Source organism: Heloderma suspectum, chromosome 4 (assembly GCF_057233095.1).
Source record: "Heloderma suspectum isolate Gila_16-S chromosome 4, 16-S_ref, whole genome shotgun sequence".
Lineage (NCBI taxonomy): Eukaryota > Metazoa > Chordata > Lepidosauria > Squamata > Helodermatidae > Heloderma > Heloderma suspectum.
This window is the reverse complement of record NC_139461.1, coordinates 166,541,784-166,564,296: the sequence shown is the minus strand read 5'-3', so window position 1 is coordinate 166,564,296 and position 22,513 is coordinate 166,541,784. Positions and strand designations below refer to the sequence as shown.

The 22,513-nt window shown below is 48.1% G+C and overlaps 1 protein-coding gene across 1 annotated transcript in view; it reads right to left on the bottom strand.

Annotated features, from left to right (window-relative positions):
- The window catches only part of OLFML2B (olfactomedin like 2B), a 33,082-nt gene extending 11,899 nt beyond the window's left edge, over window positions 1-21,183 (bottom strand). Inside the window, exons 1-3 of the mRNA XM_084851142.1 lie at window positions 20,936-21,183; window positions 16,794-17,057; window positions 1,231-1,338 (exon numbers count right to left, since the gene is read on the bottom strand). Of these exons, the coding sequence (XP_084707268.1) occupies window positions 1,231-1,338; window positions 16,794-17,057; window positions 20,936-21,082 (519 nt within the window). The 5' untranslated portion in view covers window positions 21,083-21,183. The remainder of the gene's footprint in view (window positions 1-1,230; window positions 1,339-16,793; window positions 17,058-20,935) is intronic.
- Between the last annotated feature and the right edge of the window lie 1,330 nt (window positions 21,184-22,513).

Below are 22,513 nucleotides of genomic sequence, written 5' to 3'. Positions count from 1 at the left end.
GGTGGTGGGCTCTCCCACACTGGAGACATTCAAGACAAGGCTGGACAGCCATCTGTCAGGGATGCTCTGACTTGGATTCCTGCATTGAGCAGGGGGTTGGACTTGATGGCCTTGTAGGCCCCTTCCAACCCTACTATTCTATGATTCTATGATATGTCAGTGGGAGTGGCCACACCCAGCAATGTCATTTGGCCTGCAGAGGGCCCAGTGGGGGGAAATTCACCCCTCCACCTCAAACTGGTTCCTCGTCCCTACATTAGTGAATTGGACCTAAACCAGATCAAATCCAACTATAATAGGGGCAAATTAAATTCAGAAGGGGGAGCACTTAGAATGGGAAGCCACTGAACTAGAATTAACAGATCTGAAGCCGTTTCCCATGTCTGAATAAGGATTATGGTTGGACCCCCCCACACGCACACCCACACACCCACACACTCCTACCATCACTAGCAGTAAAGTAGAGTGATTGGGGGGGGGGTTTATTTGGTGTTCAGGCAGTTCTTTCATATTTATAAAGCTGCCAGGTCTGCCTGTAACAGTTGTACGATAGACAGAAATTCAACTCTTGAATCTTTTCCTGATGTTTTTTCCTGTTAAAAACACAGGAACTCTCCTGGAAAAAGGGGCAGCAGCTCTGCATAGTGATATTCCAGCAAACAGAAGCTATAGGCATGAACCAACAACGCCTTAAATACTTAAAGGTGCAAACCTATGCACTTTTGGACAAAAAAAGTCCTACAACTCCCAGCATTCCCCAGCCAGCCATGCTGGTTGGGGAAAGCTGGGAATTGTAGGACTTCTTTATGCATAGGATTGCACCCTTAAGCAGATGTTTAACTCTCCCACTGAAAACCATGGGACTTAGAAGAGCTCAACTTTAGTTGGATTATACCGTGCTGTGATTATAAGATTTATTCATTTTTTTACACCCCAGCTAGCAAGATGTTTCTTTCCATTCCTACTATCCTTGGTTCTCAGCATGTTCAGTAAGTACATCATTCACCAGCTTCAACATAGTTGTATATGCAACTGTTACATTCTCATTCTGCTCTCTAGGTCTGATTATACATAGGCAGCTTTACCACCTTTTCTTCTGGCCCAAACTCCAAAACAACCTTACATAGATAAATTTGGCAGGTGAACTTTGGGCATGGCGTGATGGACTTGCTTAATGTTTGCATGTCAGGCACAGGGCCAGGGCCAAGACACCCCTAAACCCCATCTTACCTCTTCCAGTTTCTCCACTCGACCCACCAGCTTCGTTGTGACAGAGTGCAGCTTCAGCAAGTCTAAGCCATAGAAAGCGCCTTCTAGCAACTCCAGGACAGCGGCTAGCTGCAAAACAGACATAGTTATGATACAGTGAAGTCACTGGTTGTCTCCTTCAGATTTCCGTGCATGAAAGTAACACAATGTGATGAACCCAATGAATAGCTTGTGATGAACCCAATAGCTCAGCCATGAGGCTCACTGGACAAGTAATGATCTTGCAACCTAATCTCCCTCACAGGATTGTTGTGAAGATCTAAGCATTCTGTACGCTGAAAAACACGAAAGAAATAATATCGCGCTTACTTTACAGTCCTTAGCTGCACTACATGGTCTTAGTGTGGGAAGGACCTGTCTGGGATCAATGGAAACTTTTCAGGAATCAGGGCTGTTTCTAGAAAAAGTAGAGAGCACACCAGAAAAGTAGCGCACTCTGGTGCAGAGCTCTCTATAGCAGAAGCAATGTGGCCCCTCTTGAAATCTTAGCCAGTCAAGGGAGGCCCAGCAAGCAATACCCTCTAGGCTGACTCTCTGGTGGTGGGGGGGGGGGCCTTTGGGTACTCCCCCCCCTGCCCCAACTATGCAGCCTTCCACGGGGAATGTGGGGGAGAAGAAAATGGGCAGAAAGAGGAAGAGCAGGGAAGCACTGGGCATTCCTCATTCACTACTGCTCCTCAAGATCCCTTCCCTGTAGTGCAAGTTGAGCTTGGTTCTGCTCCAGCAAAGGGAGGAGATGAGATGGAGTATAGAGCAGTGGCCAGGGACAGCCATATGTGGTAACCACTTTATAATGCCATGTCAAATTGAACAGTCCAGATTTCAATCATCCCCCCTGCTTTGTACACACTAATAATAAATTAGCTTGAACTATTGCAAGGTTAAGGGGTTCGGGGATCTTAACCAGAAAGAGCAATCCTTTTTTTCTGTCCAAACATGCATAGATTTGCACCTTAAAGGTGTTTAAAACTTTGTTGGTTCAGGGCTCCTTCACACTGAGCTTTTATCCTGCGATTGAGATGGCTCCTTCACGGAAGTTTGCAGGCTCTTTACATGACACCATGATCATTCAAGGCCTCTCCTGCACTAAATGCCCTTTGTTCTGTTTTTAAATAGATCGCAGATAATGAGCTGTCAAATTACCCCGTTGTGTACCGCTAGAGTTCCCTCTGTGAAAAGAGGAAAAGGCTGGAGGGGGCAGAGGGAGGCTGGACTGGTGGCTTTGCTCTCGCCCTCCTGAGACATGGTGCCAAAACACACACCAGCTCTCCCCCATCCTTGGAGCTGGAGGTGGTGGTGGAAATCATCCCCACTCCTGCACTGTAAGGGTACTTTGAGCACCTCTGAACCACAGCACAACTGCAGAGATGAATGATCCCTGCCTCTCTCTCTCCAGCCCCACGGCTGAGAAGCCAGGGGTTCGTCACACTTGCCGGAGGGCAGCAGAACATCTGCCTTGGTGAGTCCAGCAAGCACAACGGTGGCCCCAGCCTGATCGCCTCTTCTTTATGCTTTGCATCAGTCCTGGATGCTCTCCAACATTTCTGCATCTGCCTTCCTTTCTATCCAGTTCACTTTACACATTCTTATCCAGCACCATTATTTCAACGCCACCAGTTTCCTCTCTTCCATTTTACCTGCTGCCCAAACTTCACATCCATATAGAGCTGTACTCAACGTGTGTTTCAATAGATGTGTGTTTCAAAGGTAAACTCATTCCTCCTAATGAAAGGCAGCTCTTCTTATAGACGGTCTGTGCCTTCCCAATTCTTGTGCATTATTATGACTTCCTTGGCCACCCCAGCCATTTGCTGGGTATAAACTACAGCAAATCTGTGTTTCAAAACCACTGAATGCTATCCTTTGCTTGATAAAAGGCTCCTTCACACTGAGCTTTTACCCTGCGATTAAGATTGCTCCTTCACGAGAGTTTGCGGGCTCTTCACATGACGCCTTGTCTCCTTCACTAAATGCCCTTTGTTCTGTTTTTAAATAGATCGCAAATAATGAGCTATCAAATTACCCCATTGTGTTCCGCTTCAGTTTCCTCCCTGAAAAGAGGAAAAGTGGCAAGAAGTGGAGCGAGATCAATGAAAGATAATGGAAGACTCAGATATGGGGAGAAGGAGGGGGAAAGGGGAGGAGGAAAAGGAAGCAGGTGAAAAAGGGAGTCATGATCCTGCATTTAAGACAGAAACAGAAAACCCCATTTTAAATGCAGGATTTTAGGCTAGAGATTTATTTTTATTTTATTTATCGTATGGCACATTCACATCACGTTACAATAAAAACATAGAGCATAATAAATATGAAATATAAAATATAGACAGGAAGATCACAAACGTACGTCTAGGTTACAGATATAGTTTTTTGCTTCAGTTGTCACAGCCAGGAAATCAGCAAAGCCTCCACTGTAGGCTCGGTTTTGACACTCTGTCACTATGTGTTGGATAGTTTGTTTTTCAGCCCCGCAATCACAATTTGATGATGTTGTTTTGCCCCATCTATAAAGGGCATCTGCAAATCTACCATGACCCGTGCGAATTCGGTTCAAGGTTGTCCATATTACACGGGGCTGGTCAGATCCAGGTGGTTTTTCCAAGATGCAGGGCAAGCTTCAGCCAAATAACACAAAGAAAGGGCAAATGGACAGGTGATTTTTCCTTTCCAACTGGATAAGCATAGGAAAAGGTTAATTCTGTCAATTTCTAGTCCTGAATTATATATAACTCTACATTCAGTCCAAAGAGTAAGACTGGACCTTACCTCCTAACTAGGTAAGGGCACAATCCTACAGGATTGCACCCTAAGATACCTTGTTTCTAGATGCATGGATTTGATGGTGACTGGCAATTTGATTACTTGAGTAGAAATGAAGATTTGTTCACAAGGTTACTCTCCACCTTAGTTTTAGGCATTTTCAGGCAAGACATTTCCTGCATGCTAAACTGGGAATTTAACTTAGGCTCTGGCAACAGATGCTCTGGGAAGTTCAGAGGCTAAACAATGACCTAAGGAAAAGGGGGTGTTTTTTCTTTATTATATACATCAATTATGAAAGTCAAACACCAGGGATACATGGCAACTCTTTGCTGTGAGCCCCCACTTGTATACTCTGACTAAGTCGACCTTAAGTCAGCTATAGCTAACAGGAGCACAACGACAGCTAATCTATCATTGGTTCCTCATTTTAACAAAACTAAATGAAGTATTTCATACCGACAGATTCTGATGCTGAAAACACTGATTCGATTTAACTTCAGTGCATTTTTAAACTACACTCAAATATAGTACGCTCAGGCATTGGCTACTGTTTCTCAAATTATGGGGGCTGTTATTAGGTTAGATACACCGACAGTGGGTTGGATCCAGATTTATGCTGGATCAACTGTGCTGGCAGAAGTGGACATCCCCTCCCCCTCACGGCAGCCCCTCCCCCCCTGAAGATACTAGACAGAGAGTCACGAAAACCCTGCTGAATCGGGTGACCTGGAGGTAGAATGATCCCCCGAAATTGGTCGGAGGGCCTTCCTGCAAGGAGACTCCTGCCTCTTGCAGAAAGCAGATCCTGGATCCAACCTTTTGCCATTAAATCATATTGAGGACAATCTTCAACTCTCCATCAGATTTATTTACTTTAAAATTTTCTAGTTGCTAAGAAGGCTTATGCTGGACACTACACATCAGTAACTTTACCTACCAATTAAGGAATGAAGGCACTTATGATCACTGAAATGGCCAAACGTACATATAAGATTCATTCTTCAAATGCACTGACAGCAGAAAAATGGGCTCCATTTATATCTTATTGGAAAGAACACAAATTGTAACTGTATAAAAAATTAAGAGGAATATATTTCTGTAATTTTTAAAATATAAATGTCTACCTATTATCATCATCATCGCTGTTGTGATTTCTTACACCTTTTTCAAAAAAGGCTCAAAGCAATTTACAACAAGATTGAAACATACAAAATTTAAAACAAGTAAGAACAATTATCCACAGAAGTCACCTCCCCACAAAACAGCTAAAACATCAGTGGCGACCATAAACACTTCAACTGATGCACTGAAGAGCCCATCATATGTCATCAAATGCCTGGGAATTGGGGAAGTCTTAGTGTAGTGCTGAAACGTTGACAATGCTGTCACCGGGCAGGCCTCACATTCCACAACTGGGGGGTCACCACCAAGAAGGCCCTCTCCCTTGTTTCCATCCTCTGAACCTCCCTTGGAGGAGGAACCTGGAGCAGGGCCTCACATGTTGATTGTAGCGTAATTAAATTCCTTACCTAGATCATTCATCCTCTAATCTTGCTTCCCAGATAGTTAAATTCATATGTTTGCTTAATTTGTCCCCATTTTGTATCACCCACCATAACAAGGTCTTTTGTTTTTAATTTGTCACAAATATCTATGCTTTATACTCATTATATTTAGACCAAATTTATTTATTTCCCATGAACTTTAATGGCCAGGTCTACTTTGCAGCTATCTGGCTTCTGTATAACATTCATGATTCTTTCTTTCTTTCTTTCTTTCTTTCTTATTTATTTATTTATTTATTTATTTATTACATTTATATCCCGCCTTTTTTCCTCCTTAAGGAACCCAAGGCAGTGTATATGATCCTTCTCCTCTCCATTTTAGCCTCACAACAACATCCCTGAGAGGTAGGTTGGGCTGAGAGTCTGGCCCAAAGTCACCAAGTGAGCTTCCATGGCTGAGTGGGGACTAGAGCCCGGATCCCCCAACTCCCAGTCCAGCACTCCAGCCACTGCACCACACTGGCTCTCTTCTGTCCTCATAGTCCATTTACAGCCTTCCCTGACTTGACACCTTCCAGATGTGTTGGGACTAAAACTCCCATAATTCCCAGCCGGCATGGCCATTGGCATCTGGAGGACACCAGATTTGGGAAGGGTGGTCTATTCCCATCTTCGGCAACATAGTATTTCTTTTAGCCCAACCAAGGCTGCTGAACGAGTTTTCTAGGTCAATAAATGCTACAGCAAGTGTTCTTCATAGTTTCTTGCCTTCTATCAATATTCAGACAGAGAGGGTGTGCTCCTTTATTCCTCTTTCACATATATGCAGCTATAGGAAATCCATTCTATGGCTAGAAAATGTTACATTGGAACTGACCTGGGGTCAGCCAGATTCTGCAGTAAAAGATTTCTTCTTAAAATTTTTTTTAAATTAAACAGTGTCTTTGAAACTCAGGCCAAGCTATAAAGGAAAGTGCTAAATGAATCTGAGAACCATTGATGATAAATAGCTTTGAATAGTGTTTGGCACTAGAAGGTCCTGGATGGCCTATTTCTGAGCTTTCCCAGCTTGAGTTCTAGAGCCAAGCATGTTTGCATAACCCTCTTCCGGGAACCTTGTGGAACACGATGCCGTTCCTAGATGACAAGGAATCTGCCGCAGCTACCCACAGGGAGCCTTGCTCACAGGAGGGCACCGGGAGTGATGGAGAGGCAATGCCCTCTAGAGGCAGGCCTAGACACACTGCTGTAGTCGAGGATGGTGTCTCTCAGGGAGATGGCAAGAGCACGTATCTCACCACAACTGGCAAAATGCGAAGGTGAACTGGAACATATGAAGCCACCTCATGACTGAGTCGAACCACCAGTCTATCGAGCCCAGTACTGTTTAATCCAACTGGCTGCAGCTGTCTGCAAAGACTCAGGCTCCAAAGTCTTTCCCAGATGGTTCTAACTAGATTCCAAGGATTGAAGCTGGGACCCTCTGCTTCCAAAGCATGTGCCCGAACACTCAACCAGCACCGTCCAAAAAGAGTTCGTTGATGAACATCTGAATTCTTTGCCAAAGCTTACTTGTCTTAAAAAAAAAGGGGGGGGGGCTTGACACATTTATGGAAAATTAGTATCTGTGGCTCTGAGGAGTGATGGCTAAAAGGAGTCTTCATGTTCAAAGGCAGCATAACCCTGAAAACCAGCTGCTTGGGGGTAAACGTAACCAGGGAAGGGAATCTCCTTTGGGTACCGCCTGGGTGCCTCCCAAGCAGCTGGCTGGCTGCCACTAGAAACAGAACACTGGGCCTCATGGACCTTGGGCTGAACAAGCAAGGCAATTCTTATACACCATCAAGAGGCAAAGTACAAAAGCACGTTCCTCATCAAGCCTCTCATATCACAAAGGCCACCTACTAGCTGCCGAAACTGGGATACTGCTTAGCAAAGATTGATCCAAACTGTACTAAGTCCAAACACAGCAACAACTGCTTTGATGCTGGGGTGCATGCCTACGTCTTCTACCACTTACTACTCATACAATATGAATGCACACAGAAGTGAGTTGGCATCTGCCTCGAGCGAAGGTGCCACTCAATGGTTCAGACAACAGGATGCTGTAGCATTCCTGGACAGGAGCAGGAGGGCCAGGGTGATGGTAGAGGGCTAGCCTCACACTATAGCCTGTCTCTCTAAAGTGATCATGCTGCACAGCTTGCTAGAGTAGAGGCAAAACCAAACACGAGGGCATGAGCGATGGTGGGGGGCAGAATGCATATATACTATGCAGCACGTTGAATTGGTACCATCATACACTTAACACTACACATAGCACATCTGCCAAAAAGGGCAGCAACCACTGGCATACAGAGCAAGTAGGAATGGGGACCAGAAGCTAGTCTATAATGAGAATTTGGCAGAGATGAAATGGAGGAACAGTGGTTCAGGAAAGGGCCACAGCTCAGTTGTGTATTCTTGCGTTGCATGCAGAAAGTCCCAGGTTCAGTCATTGGCATCTCCACTTAAAAATATATCAGGCAGCAAGTCTGGGAAGAACCGCTGCTGGAGGGCTGCTGACTCCTCAAAACAGAAGTTGGTGGAGAAGGGAACTGAAGGAAGAATTGGGGCCCTTGACGAAAGCAAAAAGTGCAGCTGTTCCATGCACACAACAGAAACTGGGCTGGGAGGAGGAGAACAGACAGTAGATGAGAAAACCACTCAAAGGGAAATGATAAAATATAGAAACAGCTCTTCTGCACTACCGCCTCAATTTGCATTTTTCTCACTGAGTTTAACGCACATCTTGTATGCAGAGCAAGATAAGGATAATATTGAGCATCTGTAAAATGCTTTCACATATTCAAAGCAGTTCTCATACGTTATCTTTTTCTTATCCTTACAGCAACCTTGTGAGGTAGATCAGCGTTATTATCATCCTCATTTGCAATGAGCGGGGAGGGCTGAGCCCAAGAGACAGTGGCTTGCCCAAGGCCACCCAGCAGGTTTCTGGAAGTAGCAAGATGCAAACCCAGAGCTCCCCAATTCACTGCTCAGGCTCTTAGCTACCATGCTACAGCAGCTCACTCATGAACTGAGGAACCTCCGCTATCACAATGAAAACTGTGCTGGACTCAGTAGCAGTTTAATTACACCATTTCAAATATGCCATATAGAAAAATGTGCGCAAGAACTCTCTTCCATTTTCTCTCTCTCATGCTGCGACATGTATTACTCAAGTGCACAAGATCAACCTAGGCAGCAAACTGCATTGATGCCCCTGGCAAGATAAAAGCCAGGGAACTTCCTGTAGCAGAATCCAACATGCAAGGAAAAAACATGCACATCAAGTACAGAGGCATGGAAAGGAGCAGACTGCATAACACAAGTGACACAAGGCAAGAGAGATGGAGCTACAAGTCAGGAAGACCCTGGAGTCTTTCCTTGGTGAGAATTTCACTGGGCCGCCTCAGGCAAGCCATTTTCTCTGGGCCCCTCCCACCGTCTGCAGTAGGGGAATGAAAATACCCACCTATGGGGTTGTTGAAAGGGTTACAGCAACAAAATGTATGTGAAGCGCTTTGAACACCTGAAAACATTATACGAATACATGATGATGATGTTCTACACTGCAGCGGGGACCAGGACTGGACAATATATTACCATGCAGCAGAGCAGGTATGGCTTAAGATCACCTGGCCTACCACTGCAAAAAACGCCTAGTGTGGCCTTACATGTAAAAAAATGCCGTCTGTTTCCAAGAGCAACGTTCAGATTTATAAACTCTTTGGAAGCTGAGATTAATTATAATTCGCCATCTTCTATCTGGCCACCTCCAGCACCTCCACCCAGCTCCCCAAACCAGTGATTTCAAACTCTGTTGCAGGGAACTCTGGGATCCCTTGGAAGCTTGTCAGAGGCTCCTCAAGGCAAAAAAATGCAAACACAGACATGGCGGATGATCTCCACCGAAAGTCAGTTACCGCCAGCCCTCTTCCCTTACAATATACAGCTAGCTGGATCTCCCGGTGCTTGTTTGGAGTCCACACAGGGCAACAGTGAGGACTCCTCTCATGTCATGAGCAGAGCACACAGCTTAGCATGGGAGCGGGGACCTTTCTTTTCTGCAGAGGGCTGCATTCCCTCTGGGTAATCTCTCGGGGGGGGGGGGGATGCCAGCAGCAAAAGCCAAAGGTGGGCAGAGCTATCCCCTTTTCTCTAACTTTTTCTATCACCCCCTTTGAAATTAGGCTGAGGGCCACATGGCCCCAAATGCAAAGTGGTGAGGTTTTCATGGCCGACATGCAGGGATTTCTTAGCAGATGACCCTACATAGAAAGGCTTCCCTTAAGGTAGGAAGTCTGAAAAGCTACTGCCCGAAACCATTAACTCCCTAGTAAGAGCTCACATAGCAGAAACAGCCTGAGGGCCTTTCCAGGTGATAAAAACTCCTACCCAGACCTTACTCTGAACATTCTTCTAGCAATGGCCCAAACCCAGTACCCGTAGACTGACACCTTCTCTCCTCATCAGGGCCCGCTGCAGGCTTTAGTGGGCCCTTGGGTAAAGGCTGCCCATTCTGGCACCCTATACCGCCCTCTTGCCCCTTCACTGCAGCTCCCTTCCACTCTCCCTACACCCTTTATGTGTAGAGAGTGGAACACGGGAGAGTCACTGCTTCCCAGCCTCCAGGTTCCCATCACCTGGAAATGGACGTCTCCCACTGCCCCATGGGAGAGTGGCTGCAGGAGGTAGCCCAGTGCAATCCTGCCCTTCTGTTCCTCTTGCCGCCAAGAGGGACTTCTCCCATGGGGAAATGGGAGACTGGTCCAGTCAGCAGGACGGCCCCAGCAGACTCTGGGCCTCAGCAAGTGCGGAGCCTTGATGCAGGGCTGGGCCCACATAACATGCCGGGGAGGGGTTAGTGTTGCTGTGACCAAGGGGGAGCCTTTCTTCCATACTTTTAAAATGGGGAGGGGTCTGCTCTTACCCCAAAGAGGACGCTTTCAAACAGAAAAAGAAATACTAAAAAGGAAAGAGAAACTTTAAGAGGAGGCAGGGGAGGGAGAAAAAGTTCCTGAGATAGCGGGGAGAGGGATAATGCTGCTAATGTGGGCAGCCTCTGAAAAAAGTCTTTAAAATACTAATGCTCAGCAAAAGACTTGGTGGAATCTGTACGAACTGGGAATTAACAAAGGGAAACAAAACCCTTAAATAAGAAGGCAGGAAGCAGCAGCAAGTTCACAATATTCTTCATGGTGGTTCTTACATATCCCGGGCTTGCTACTTGTCACCTAGGGGGGTCTCCACAAGTGATTTACTCTGAGCTGGCTGCGTTTGGAGGTTGGTAGCAATACATGATGTCATGGCTATCCCGCAGCCTCCCTGCAGTTTCACACCAAAAGACCGGTTCTCCTGAGACTACCTTTAGTCCGATTGTTTTCCTTAATTCGGCTTGTCTGCGCTTCTGTTGTGGTGTGCACCACCCTCCACATTTACTCTGGCATGATGGCCGTGCCCAGGGGTGTGTCTTTCACCTGGCCATGACTTCACTGGCTCGGTCAAGGGGTGTTCCCTCAATGTTTTCACTGCCTGTGTTTCCCTGATGTTTCCGCCAGTTCATGGCTGACCATCAGAGTTCTGCACTACCTCTTGGCATTTACTTCACCTTGCCTACCACTAAAGTCTGATGGCTACCCCCACAGAGTATAGGTGTGCTCTGGGCAGCCTGTAACTTCTTTTAAAAAGTAAAGCATTAAAGCGAAATAGCGCTTTTGTCTGCAATATCTATACCCCCATCTCACTATTGCACTATTTCACACAGAGTGAGGTAGAACTTTTCGAGGGGAAGGGAAAAAAAAGAAATTGGTGGAATCAGGCATAGCTTGAGGAAGCAGGTGTCTCCTCAGAAGTAACTCCCATTGTGGTCAATGAGGCTTGTTCCATAAATATCCATGCTGCCTGTCTTTACTGTTTGCTTTGTTGAAAAGAAGTTATTAATGGCAGGACAGGGGAGGAGAGAAAGAGAGAGAAAGAGACTGTTTTTTGGCAAGACCATTTCATGGGAGGAGACCTCCCAGGATTTTATTGAGTAACAAGGATCTGCAGCTGTGTTTCCTTATTGTTTGCTTTCTTGGTGTAACTAATTAGTGCTAAGCTTCGATCCATCGCGGGAGTATCAGCGGAAGGAGAAGGAGAGCCTGGAGGTGGGGGAGGGAGGCTCTTTTATTGGTTGAGCGGCCTCTGCCAGTCTGATGGCATTTACTCCAATCCCCCGACCCCACCCAGAAGTATGTTCTGTGAAGCAACTTATACTGGTGTGATGCACTCGCTCGTGGAGCCCTGGGCAGACCAAAGCCAATTCCTTGAAAAAATCCGGATAAGCCTCCATTCACTTCTTCTTCCGTTGTCGTGGAGAAACCCCCTGGTCGCTCTGAGAACAAAGGAGGTCTTGCTGTTAGACTGTTAACTTGATTACAGTTTATTTGAGCTTGCCCAGGCAGGGGACGGCTAAGGGCTCAAGTTTCAAGTCTTTCAGTAACAATGTTTCAGGGAAAACTATAACAACTGTCTCCAGTTACATTTTGGGCTGCCAAAAGCCCTGTAAAGCGGAAAATAAGGCAAGACAACGATTTCCAGAACAAGCACAAAGCCAGCGGCTTCTCGCACTTCTGCCTCGGCGCTGCGGAGCAGGCACCCTTTCCTCCAGGGGAATAACACCAAGCAAGTGTGGGAAGTCTCCCAGTCCCCGGGTGGCTGCAAGTAGGTGGCACTCGTGGGCAATAAAGCAGGAAACTAAGTGGGACATCAGAGGCCGTAGATCTCCAAGGACCAGCTGCGGAGGATAAAACCCAAGGGACTGTCTTTGCCATCAGGCTGCACTTGCGGGTTTCCCAGAGGCACCTGGTTGGCTCCTGTTCCAAACAGCACACTGGAGAGGTACACTGGCCCGGCCCAGCAAGACAGTTCTTAGCCTGCACAGCTTTCCCAGAGATGTAGCTATTGGGATGAGCACGCAGAATTAGCCCACACGGAGACTGGTTTGGCAAGGCAAGGCTAAGAACAAGAGTTACGTGACGTTGCTTAGTCTCGTGCAGCCTGATGCCATCCAGACATTCTGGACTGCAACTCCCATCATTCACAGACAGTGGTCATGCTGCTGGGAATGATGGAAGTGGCAGTCCAACACATCTGGGAGGCCCCAGGTTGAGGGGAAATGGCCAGATGCGAATTGCCAATATCGAGAACCAGTTGCTTTTAAAATCAGACGTTATTCCCATCTGGGAAGGGCAGTGTACACTGAGAATGAGTTTTATTTTCTTAGGAACATTCTTCACTTCCCCCACCCCCTGCAGCTCATCAGAGATCTACCACATCTACCACATGCTGCCACGTACGCAACTTCCCTCAGCAGTATCATTTCCCACAAAGAATAAGTGGGAAATGCAGTAGAGATTTGCTATGAGGAAAGCAGGAACACCCATGAGCTGTGTTTGGCCAAAGATTAACCTTTTCCCAGCTGTTGAAGAGAAAAAGTTAATACAGCAGAAGGTATATCCATGCACAACAAACCAATGCCAAATTATTTCATATTCATTAATGATAAACGTTTATGTAGTGCTTTCTAGGCGTACAAAGTGTTACATGTAATTAACTTGTTTGAATCCTCACAACAGCACAGGAAGGTGGGGTCCATACTACCATCTCTTCATATTGCAGATGGGGCAGGGGCTGAGGTGGAGAGGCTTGGCTAAGGAAGACTGTCAAGCGAGTTCACGGAAGAGATTCAAGCCAGAGCCAGTGTGATGTAGTGGCTAAGAGTACCAGACTATTACCAGGGAGACCCAGGTTCAAATCACCACTCAGCTGTGAAGCTCACGGTGTGACCTTCAGCCAGTCACCATCTTCAGCCTAACCTACCTCACAAGGCTGCTGTGAGGGTAAAATAAGCAAAGGGGGGCCACGCATGCCACCCCAAGCTCCTTGGAGGAAGGGTGGGACAAAAATGTCAGAAATAAAAAAATAAACAAACCAGGGACTCTCTTGATTTATTCCTCAGTCACTTAGCAAACATGCTACACCAGCTCTCAGAATATATGCCCCTGCTAAAGTTCACCTAACCATTTGCTTGCATTCATCCAATGGTTTTTCTCCCATTCCTCCTATCTCAATCGGGTTTTTTTTACCCTAACTTCTCCTTTCCTCCAAACTTAATTTGTATTGCTTGCTCCTTGGGGCAGGAAATTCTCTTTTGCTTCTGTTACTCCATAAAGCACCATGCACACCCATGGTACCAACCTAGTTTTGGCAATGAAACAGCCTTGATGGCTCTGATGGATTACCATTGCTGGCAGGAGGATAGGGGGAGTGAGACCGTGCTAATTCTCCTGAACTTCTCGGTGCCTTTCAGTACTGTTGACCCTGGTATCCTTCTGGACCATTTGTCTGGGCTGGTGATTGGAGGCACTGTGCTCAAAAGGTTCCTTCCCCACCTTAGGGCGCAATCCTATCCAGACAGGTGGCCGACCCCTCCGAACGTGGAGGCAACTGCCCATCCAAAGCAGGGCAGGAGAAGCACGGACAGGATTGTTCCCTCCACGCTCCTCCTGCCCTGCATTTTTGGCTAGATTGTGGAAGGAGGCTGCTGTACGACACATAGGATGTGTAGTACAGACATTTCCGCCCTCCCCACCCTGGAACGCCCCCCCAGCCACGCCCCTTTCTGGCAGCACAAAGTGCGGGGAGGTCAGTTCTCTGGGAACTGACCTCGGAGCGCGGGCTCCGAGGTCGGTTCCTGGAAAACAACATATCCTATGGCTGTCCAGCTGCTGTCTAGTGGCCATAGGATTGCTCCCTCTGTGGCTTGTTCCATTTGGGGGTGGGTGGGAGTGTTCTATCCCGCAGCACTTGTGTTATGGGGTTCCTCAGGGCTCTATTTTATTTCCCATGCTGTTTACCATCTACAAATCTCACGGAGTGAGGTGTCATCAGTATGCTGAGGATACCCAGTTCTGTTTCTCCTTTTCATTAGTTTCAGGCAAAGCTGTGGAAATGCCAAAGTCAATGTCTGGAATCAGTAATGAGGGCTAAGAAACTGAAGCTCAGTTCAGGTAAGGCAGACTTACTGCAAGTGGGTGATTTGTCTGTCATGGGAGATGGTGCTCAACCTGTTCTAGATGAGCTTGTACTCCCTCCCCTTAAGGATCAGGTTCACCGTCTTAGGGATGCTTCCAGATCTGTCACTCAATGCCCAGCAGCCTCTCTAGCACAAAGCGCTTGCCACCAGCAGTGACCCCTCCTGGAAGGAGGTTGCCAGGCCATCCACGGACTGGTAACATCCCAATTAGACTGCTGTAATGCACTGTCCACAGAGCGGCCTTTGAAGACTTCTCAGAAACTGCATTTGATTGAAAATGCTGCCTCCAGCAGGCTGACCAGAATCAGCCACTTGGAACAGACCTCGCCTTTCTTAAACAACTGCAACAGCTGCCAACTAATTTCCAAACGTATTTCAAAGTGCCGGCAATCACAGCTGGGGCCCTGGGTGCCTAAAGGCCACCTTCCCCCACATAACCCACCCAGATGTGAAGATCAGCTTCTGAGGCCTTCACTGGGTGCCCCAAAGTTTTGGAAGTGACAATGGCAGCAACCAGGGAAAGGGCCTTTTCAGTTGTGGCCCTTCATTAAACTGTATTTTATTCAGTTCTCTTCATATTCTAAAATTATTTAGTATTGGTATTAAACAACCTGGACATTTGTACTGAAGGGCGGGATGCCACATTTCTGAAATACACACACATACATGATGTGCTCACATCTGTTATCATGCCTTGCAAAGCTCTCTGCAAGCGATCCGTTCAGGCCTCTGGCAGGAAGATCCATCCTGCCCCCAGCAGCCCACTGGGTGGGGAAGGACAGGGGGGGAGAAAGGGGGGTGGAAGAACGAGAGCAAGGAAAGGGGTGGCCCCGCTCACTTTGGGCTCTGGCCCCGCCCACCACTGGCTTCAGCCCTGCCTGCTGCCAGTAGGCAGCCAAAAGTATTACCCCTAAGGGAATGCAGCTGTATTTAGAAATGCTCCCAATCCCTCAGATCTTACATGTTTCCACTTTAAATAAACCCCATGATGTTTACAAACTAATGCTAGAGCACCAGCACCGCCAGATGGCCATGTCCAAGGCAGACTGTCCTGCAGTACATCCGTTCCACAGTTACACAGCAGGGCTGGGAAGACCAGTGGTCTAATGCAGTGTAAGGTGGCTTCCTACGTTCCTCTGCCTGGGAAGCCTGGGACAGATCTGCCAAATGCAGAGAGCGCAGCGCTGAACATGTTTGTGTGCATGTCTGTCCGGGGCTTGACTCAGCACGGAGCATGGTCTTATGTTTAAAGGGATGAACAGAAAAGAACTCTCTACGCCTAAGGGCGTGTTTGTTTGTTTGTTTGTTTATTTAATTTCTATACCGCCCAATAGCCGAAGCTTTCTTCGTTTCTCACCTGTCGGATAGCCAAGCCACAAGAAAGTAGCAGCTGCAGCTATCAGCTGTCTTTCGGGGGGAGTGGGAGGGTCCCTCCTGCTCTTTGTGGCCAACCTGATGCTCTTCCTCCCAAAGGTTATCCTTTGCAAAACAAACACGATGCTGCGGAAGCGGTCCTGTGCTGTGCCAAAACGTTTTAGAGCTAGAGAAGTTTCCTCAATGGTCCTGATGGCTAGATAATGAGGAATATTAAGGGATTTCATGGCAGATGGCTGCCGGTTTACAACCCCCCCCCCCTTGTCCGCCTGCTGGGATAGGATTAGAGTGACAGTTGAACAGTTGGAATGTGGCCAGCGAAAGAGACAGAAGCCTGCATTTTGCTGCTTGCTGGCAAGGAGTGAGAAGCGTTTGCTTCAAGGATATGAGGTGTGCCGGCCTTCTCCAACCTGGCGCCCTCTGGATGTGTTGGAGTACAATCCCCATCATGCGCAGACAGCATGATGGGAGTTGTAGTCCAACACATCTGGAGGGCTCCCAGTTGGGGAAGCTTGATGTATGCTTTGTGGGGAAAGGATGCTGCTTTATACACGAGGGCAGTGTTTGTCAGCCTTCTTTTCTCCCCGCTACCCCAATCTGGTGCATTTGTGAATATTGTAAAGAAACTCCACAAGTCTCCAAACCTCTTTCCTCCAAAGGAAGCCGCCCCTCCAAAAGACTGCTCCTGAAACGTCCCATTGCTTGGGGAAGCGGGGAGCTCAAAACAATAGTTACAGCAAAAAACAGTCAAAGGCAAATACCTTGAAGTCCTTGCTGTCTGCTTCTTGCAGTTTCTTCAGCCTGAAGTCTCCCTCGCAGGGGTTCAGAGCGGATGGTGGAGCCACACACGAACACTTGCATTCTGGTCCGGAAGTGATTGTTTCCACCATGTAAAAGTCCTCCGGCTTGGAAGCTCCTTCGTTAATCCTCTGGCAGGCTCCTCTGCCCAGAGGCCTCACCACACACTTGCACTGGCAGTTTGGGCCTTCTGACACTGCTTTCACCTTGTCATAGTCACCTAGCAACTAGTCAAGGGAAAGGGGGGAAAATACAAGCTGGTCAGTTTGTTCTGGAAGTAGCATTTCCCACCCCCGGCTTTGAGTTTGCATTTGTGGAGTGCTTGGGAGAGGCTCAGACATTCTGAAACCTTGAGGAAATAGGTCACTGGTTTAAAATATTGCTGACTCTTAACATTTTCTGCTCCTTGGTTATCTGGGAAAGTAATTTTCTTCCTCCACTCAAAAAAACCCCAAAATCCAAACCCCAAACTAGTCACCCTCCCCCTAAACAACTTTGGTCTCTCTCTAAAAGGTTTTGGGAAATTAAAAGGCTGCAATTTTCAAACCGTTCATTCTAGAATGATCTCATTTAAACATAGGAGCCTATGGGAAGTTCTCTTGCACAGGTCATATTGAGGTGAACAGGAGCTGCACATCTTTGCATCTCCCACTTATTTCTAGGTGGCTTGTGCAGGAGAACTTCCCAGTGGATTAAGACTCATGGGACTACACCAGACTAGGTGTGTTTTATAAGGAATGCATCCAAAGGAAAACAAATAAAAGCCATCATGGTGTACTGGAAGTAAAGCCAATGCCTCAGATGTTTAAGGTCAATCCCTCAGCAAAGCAGTCTTCTCTGGAAGGATGCAAGGCACTTATGTATGGCTTCTTAACAAGACAAGACCATCTCTTGGGTTCTAAAGCAGACCAGTATGTCCTGCTCAGCCAAAACAACGTTCTAACAACTGTAAATGCAATCCAGATAATTTCCTGTAGAGGGACACGCAGGGATCAGATGCAGAAGCGACAAATAAAAATAGCCTGGGTGCATGTTTTTCTTATTGTGCAGTATGTGCTGGGTTTTTCCAAGGGCAGGTAACCACATTCAAAAGAACTCTATGGAGAGAAATATCTCAGGGCTATTTCACACATTGCTTAGTAGCATACCCGATTTTGCCACTGAATGTACATTTAAAGATGAAAAATTGTATTTACTGAAGTCTTCAGCAAAAAGAATATAATATAAAAGGGAATAAGAAAAACAATAAACACAAGCTTAAATCCAACAGCAAGATAATCCATTAGCATCATTGAGTATAGTGGATCTGATAGTCAGCTTTGTCTCCCTGATGAGATATGTGTTTGTCATATTCTTGCTTTACATTTTTGTGTGTACATTCAAAACAACTATGACGTACACCAAAGCAACCCCTCACCCCCTGCTGCTTTCCATGATATAGGCTCAGTTCAGACACCATGCCAAACCAGTCTTTTGAGCTTCCAGCATACAGGCAAGCCATAGTTCAGAGCTGCTTGTCTGGTTTTATTTCCTTCTATTCAGCACTCCAAATTCAGTGGGGGGGGGAACATGGGGCCTTCCAGATGTGGTTGGACTGCAACTCTCATCATCCCTCATCATTGGCTATGCTGGCTAGGGCTGATGGGAGTTGCCATCCAACAAAATGTAGAGGGCTACACATTCCCCACCATGGCTCTAAGAGCAGTGGCCTCCAGAGACAGAGCAATGGCTGTGACTATGGTTTGTCAGTTCAGACATGACACTAAACCATGGTTAAGCTTCCTTAACCAAGGTTTGGTGTGATGTCTACATTGAATCACAGGCTAGGTTGCTAAGGGTGCAATGCATGTTTAGACAGAAAAAAGTCCTACAACTCACAGCATTCCCCAGTCAGCACGGCTGGCTGAGGAATTCTGGGAGCTGGAGGACTCCTTTCCGTCTAAACTTGCATAGGATTGTGCCTTAAGGCAGCAACGCTGGGCATAAAAATGAGTCCTGCCCCCTTCGCTGAGCAGTCAGGGCAGCAACAGGCACACAAGGAGGAGGACTTCAAAAAGGTGATGTGAAACAGTTTATTCGAGAAACACAGGTAGAAGCCTAACACATTGTGATTACTCTTCCTCACTTTTTCATCATGTCTGTTTCTGTCCATTCTGCGCTGGCTGAACTTCTTTAAAAACACAGCTGCTTTCGGAGGTGCTCTCCTCCTCCTCTGCTTCTGCCTCAGGAGCAGGCTGCAGCAGGGCCTGCCACTCAGGTAGCAAAACATCCGTGCTATGCACACTTGTTCCTGGGCTGAGACTTCACAGCAGTCCAACACAGCCGCCTAGCCGCCTCCGTCAGTCAACATGATTTATCCGCTCCAAAATTTGTAATTAAGCTACCACCGTTTGAAGCAGCCAAAAGATTCTTTTTTAATCCTTCACCAAGTTCTCTCTATATAGCTGAGCAATTTCTACCGCTCCATTCTGCTTGGCGTACTTTAGCAGCTTCCTTCAGCAACAGAAAGGGGTCTGACTGAATATACCCAATGGGCTTGCTTGTGCTGGTTGTATCTCCGTACACACTTCCAGTACTGTATCAATTCAGTGTTAAATTAAATTGGCTTGCATTTGGCACATATCTGGTACAAGTGAAACAAACCATTTTGGGAAAAGGAAGCTAAACCAAATAGCCTGAATTTATTTGACCACAGAGTAAATTAACGTAATTGGTTATGTTAATGATAAAGAGCCAGAGGCACTGCCCATCCAGTCCACAGCCCCCTTTAAAAAAAAGAGCTCTGATTTAGTATTTATGACTCATTTATATAACTCTTGGAGCACATGGAAGCTGTCATTTTTAACTGACTTTAGCCACAGGTGAAAACCAACACAAGCTGATTGAAAATTGCTGCTGTCACAGGCTCAAATAGCTACAAGAATACACATATTTAACTACTTTTACAGCACAATCTACTCAGAAATAAGTCCCACTGAGTTAACTTTCCTGGGAGTAAGTCAGATTGAACCCAGTGGCACTTGCTCCTGGGTAAACAGACAGAGGATTGGCTACAGAGCAACAGCCTACATGCCTAGGAAGCAAGTAAGCAGAAGCAGATGAAATCGGTTCCGTAGCTGATAATGGGAAGACTCCAGAAGCACTCATTACACAGAAACATAATGAATGCTTAATCAGAGTTGCTTGAATGCGACATGTTGGGCTCCGGGATATATACCAGCCTACAATCCTAGGCATACTCACTTGGCAATAAGCCCACAGAAGTATGTTCGTTCCACAGAGTTCAAAGTAATCCACATCATAGAGAATGCATATCTGAATGGTAAATCTGCACGCATCCTCCTTTAGAAATAATTAATTTTCCCCAGTTTCAAAGGAACTGATGAACAGGTGTATGTAGCAGCCGAAGTCTGAACACTGACTTCAGGGGCTTGCAGATAAGAGTCAGGAAGACTAAATAAACCCTGATACTCCCACGGAATTTAGACACGTTTATCTAGAAGCCAGTCTCAGGGATTTCTGTGGAAGTAGCCTGAAAGCTGACCCGCTTTTAAGGCCATCACAGCAAATTTTATCTTTGTGGAGTTCTAAGCAAATCCACTCCTGGAACACGCCACCCACCTGAGCTCCCCTGCCGCTGCACAGGCTGCGGCTGTTGGCACCTTACCAGCTTTAATGCTGGAGCAGTGCTGGGGCTCAGGCCCCTCTTACGCCAGGGACTATGGGCCATGCTTTCCGGGGCTGATGGGAGTTGCATAAGGGACAAGGGGCAAAAGCCAACATGAGCCCTACTTAGAGCAGACCCACTGAAATGAATGGGATTTCAGTTGGCCATGACTAACTTGATTTCAATGGGTCTGCTCTAAGTAGGACTTAGAGTTAGGACTTAGTGTGCACTCTGCACACGGTCAGCGGAATCCCTCCTCCTGATTATGCCTTCACATGCGCCAGGGCATGGCCAACGGGTCCTGGGGCTGAATCCTGGCCCTCACGTTCGCCCTGGCCTGAACGCTCTCGCAAAGCCCTCGCGCGCTGCCCCCCTTCCTCGCGGAACGGCGGCGCCCCCTGGCAACCAAGCCCGGCGGCGGCGGCGGCGGCGGCGTACCTGCGAGAGGATGTTCTCCTGGTTGTCCGCCTCGTCCTGCAGCGGGGCGCCGGCGAGAGTCGAGCTCGGGCTGGCGCCGGCGGCGCCCCACCACGCCGCCAGCAGCGCCGCGCAGCAGCAGCGCAGCAGCGCCCCGGGCCGCGCCATGGACGGGCGCAGCGGCTAGCGGGCGGCGGCGGGCGAGCAGGGCATGGGCGCGCGCGGCAGGCGGCGGCGGCGGCGGCCTCCCCTCGCGTCTTCCCGCGACTGGCGAGCGGAGCGGGAGCGGCCGCGCCGGCGCGTGGGCGGGGCGGCGGGCGGCCCGGCGGGGCTGAATTCTGCCGCGCGGCCCGGCTGGAGGCGAAGCCAGGAGGAGGAGCCTCTCTGCCGCCCCACCCGCTCCTCCTGAGCTATTGTGTCCTTCGTTCCGCCGGCGGGCCTCGGTGCGCGCTCCTCGGCATGAGAACCCGGGAAGGGGCGAGTCCGCGGGCGAGGCGCTCGCTCCCGGAGCCCGCCGGGAGGACGGCTTGCTGAGAGCGAGTGCTGCGGGCTGACCCAGGGTCAGTTCACCGTGGGGCGAGGCGAGGCGAGGCGAGGCGGCATCCAACGAACGAAGCGCTCGCTCGCAGGTTTGTGGCAGGTATCCCAAGGTGGATCGCGCGCACACGCGCGTCCGGGCCAGCCGGAGTTCAGCCTTCCTGCCGAGTGGGTATAGAGCTGCCTTGCCCACGGCTGCGATCCAGTGTGCATTTACTTAGGAGTAAGTCCGACATTTCGCCCAGTGGAGCTTCGTTCCAAGTAAACAAGCGTGGACTAAGTCTGATCCCTTGGCTGGATCTTGCCTTCATTCTTGCTCGTTCGTTTCTTTTGATCATTAAATACCATCAGAAGGGGGCAGTACCGCGATGGCCGACCTGTTTGGCAAGCCTGCCACAAACCAGTGTAACAGTACACCGCCCGAGAGCACAGTCGTGCGTCTGCACATACGTACACCAAACTTGCGGTCAGTTTGGCCCCATGCTGGCTGGGAGATTCTGGGGGCTGCAATCCAACACATCTGGAGGGCACCCAGTTGGGGAAGGCTGCAGCGGGGCCAGGAGCACGGAAAACAGCAAAGGATGGGATGGTCAGCTTGATAGAGCTGCTGCCATTTTGAAGCCCTCGAACTCAGTTCTGGGAGCCAAAGCTGGGAAAGCAGCCAGTCCGCACTGAAATGGGCATGCGCGTCACTTCCTGCGTCTGGATCCTGTGTCTCACCCACTGGGATACAGTTTATGGAGTTGGTCTGATGCCTCCTCTCATGTTCACACCATTTCAGCGCCAATACTTGTGTAACTCAGCCGTTACCCAGCACCGGTGCATTATGTCATTCCTAACTTGCCCAGCTCTTAGCAGTCCAGAGGTGTGATGATGCAAAGGTGGGAGCTGGCAGTGTGAAGGAGTTGGGATGGGTGTCTGGTGTTCTGCCTGACTGGCTGCTTTGGTCCCAATGACTTTGCTTCAGCTGCTCCTGGCATGGCCTAGAAGCCTTGTGAATGGAGCCATCTTAGATTTACTGAAATGGCTTGAAACAGAAGTACTTTCCGTATGTAAACCTTG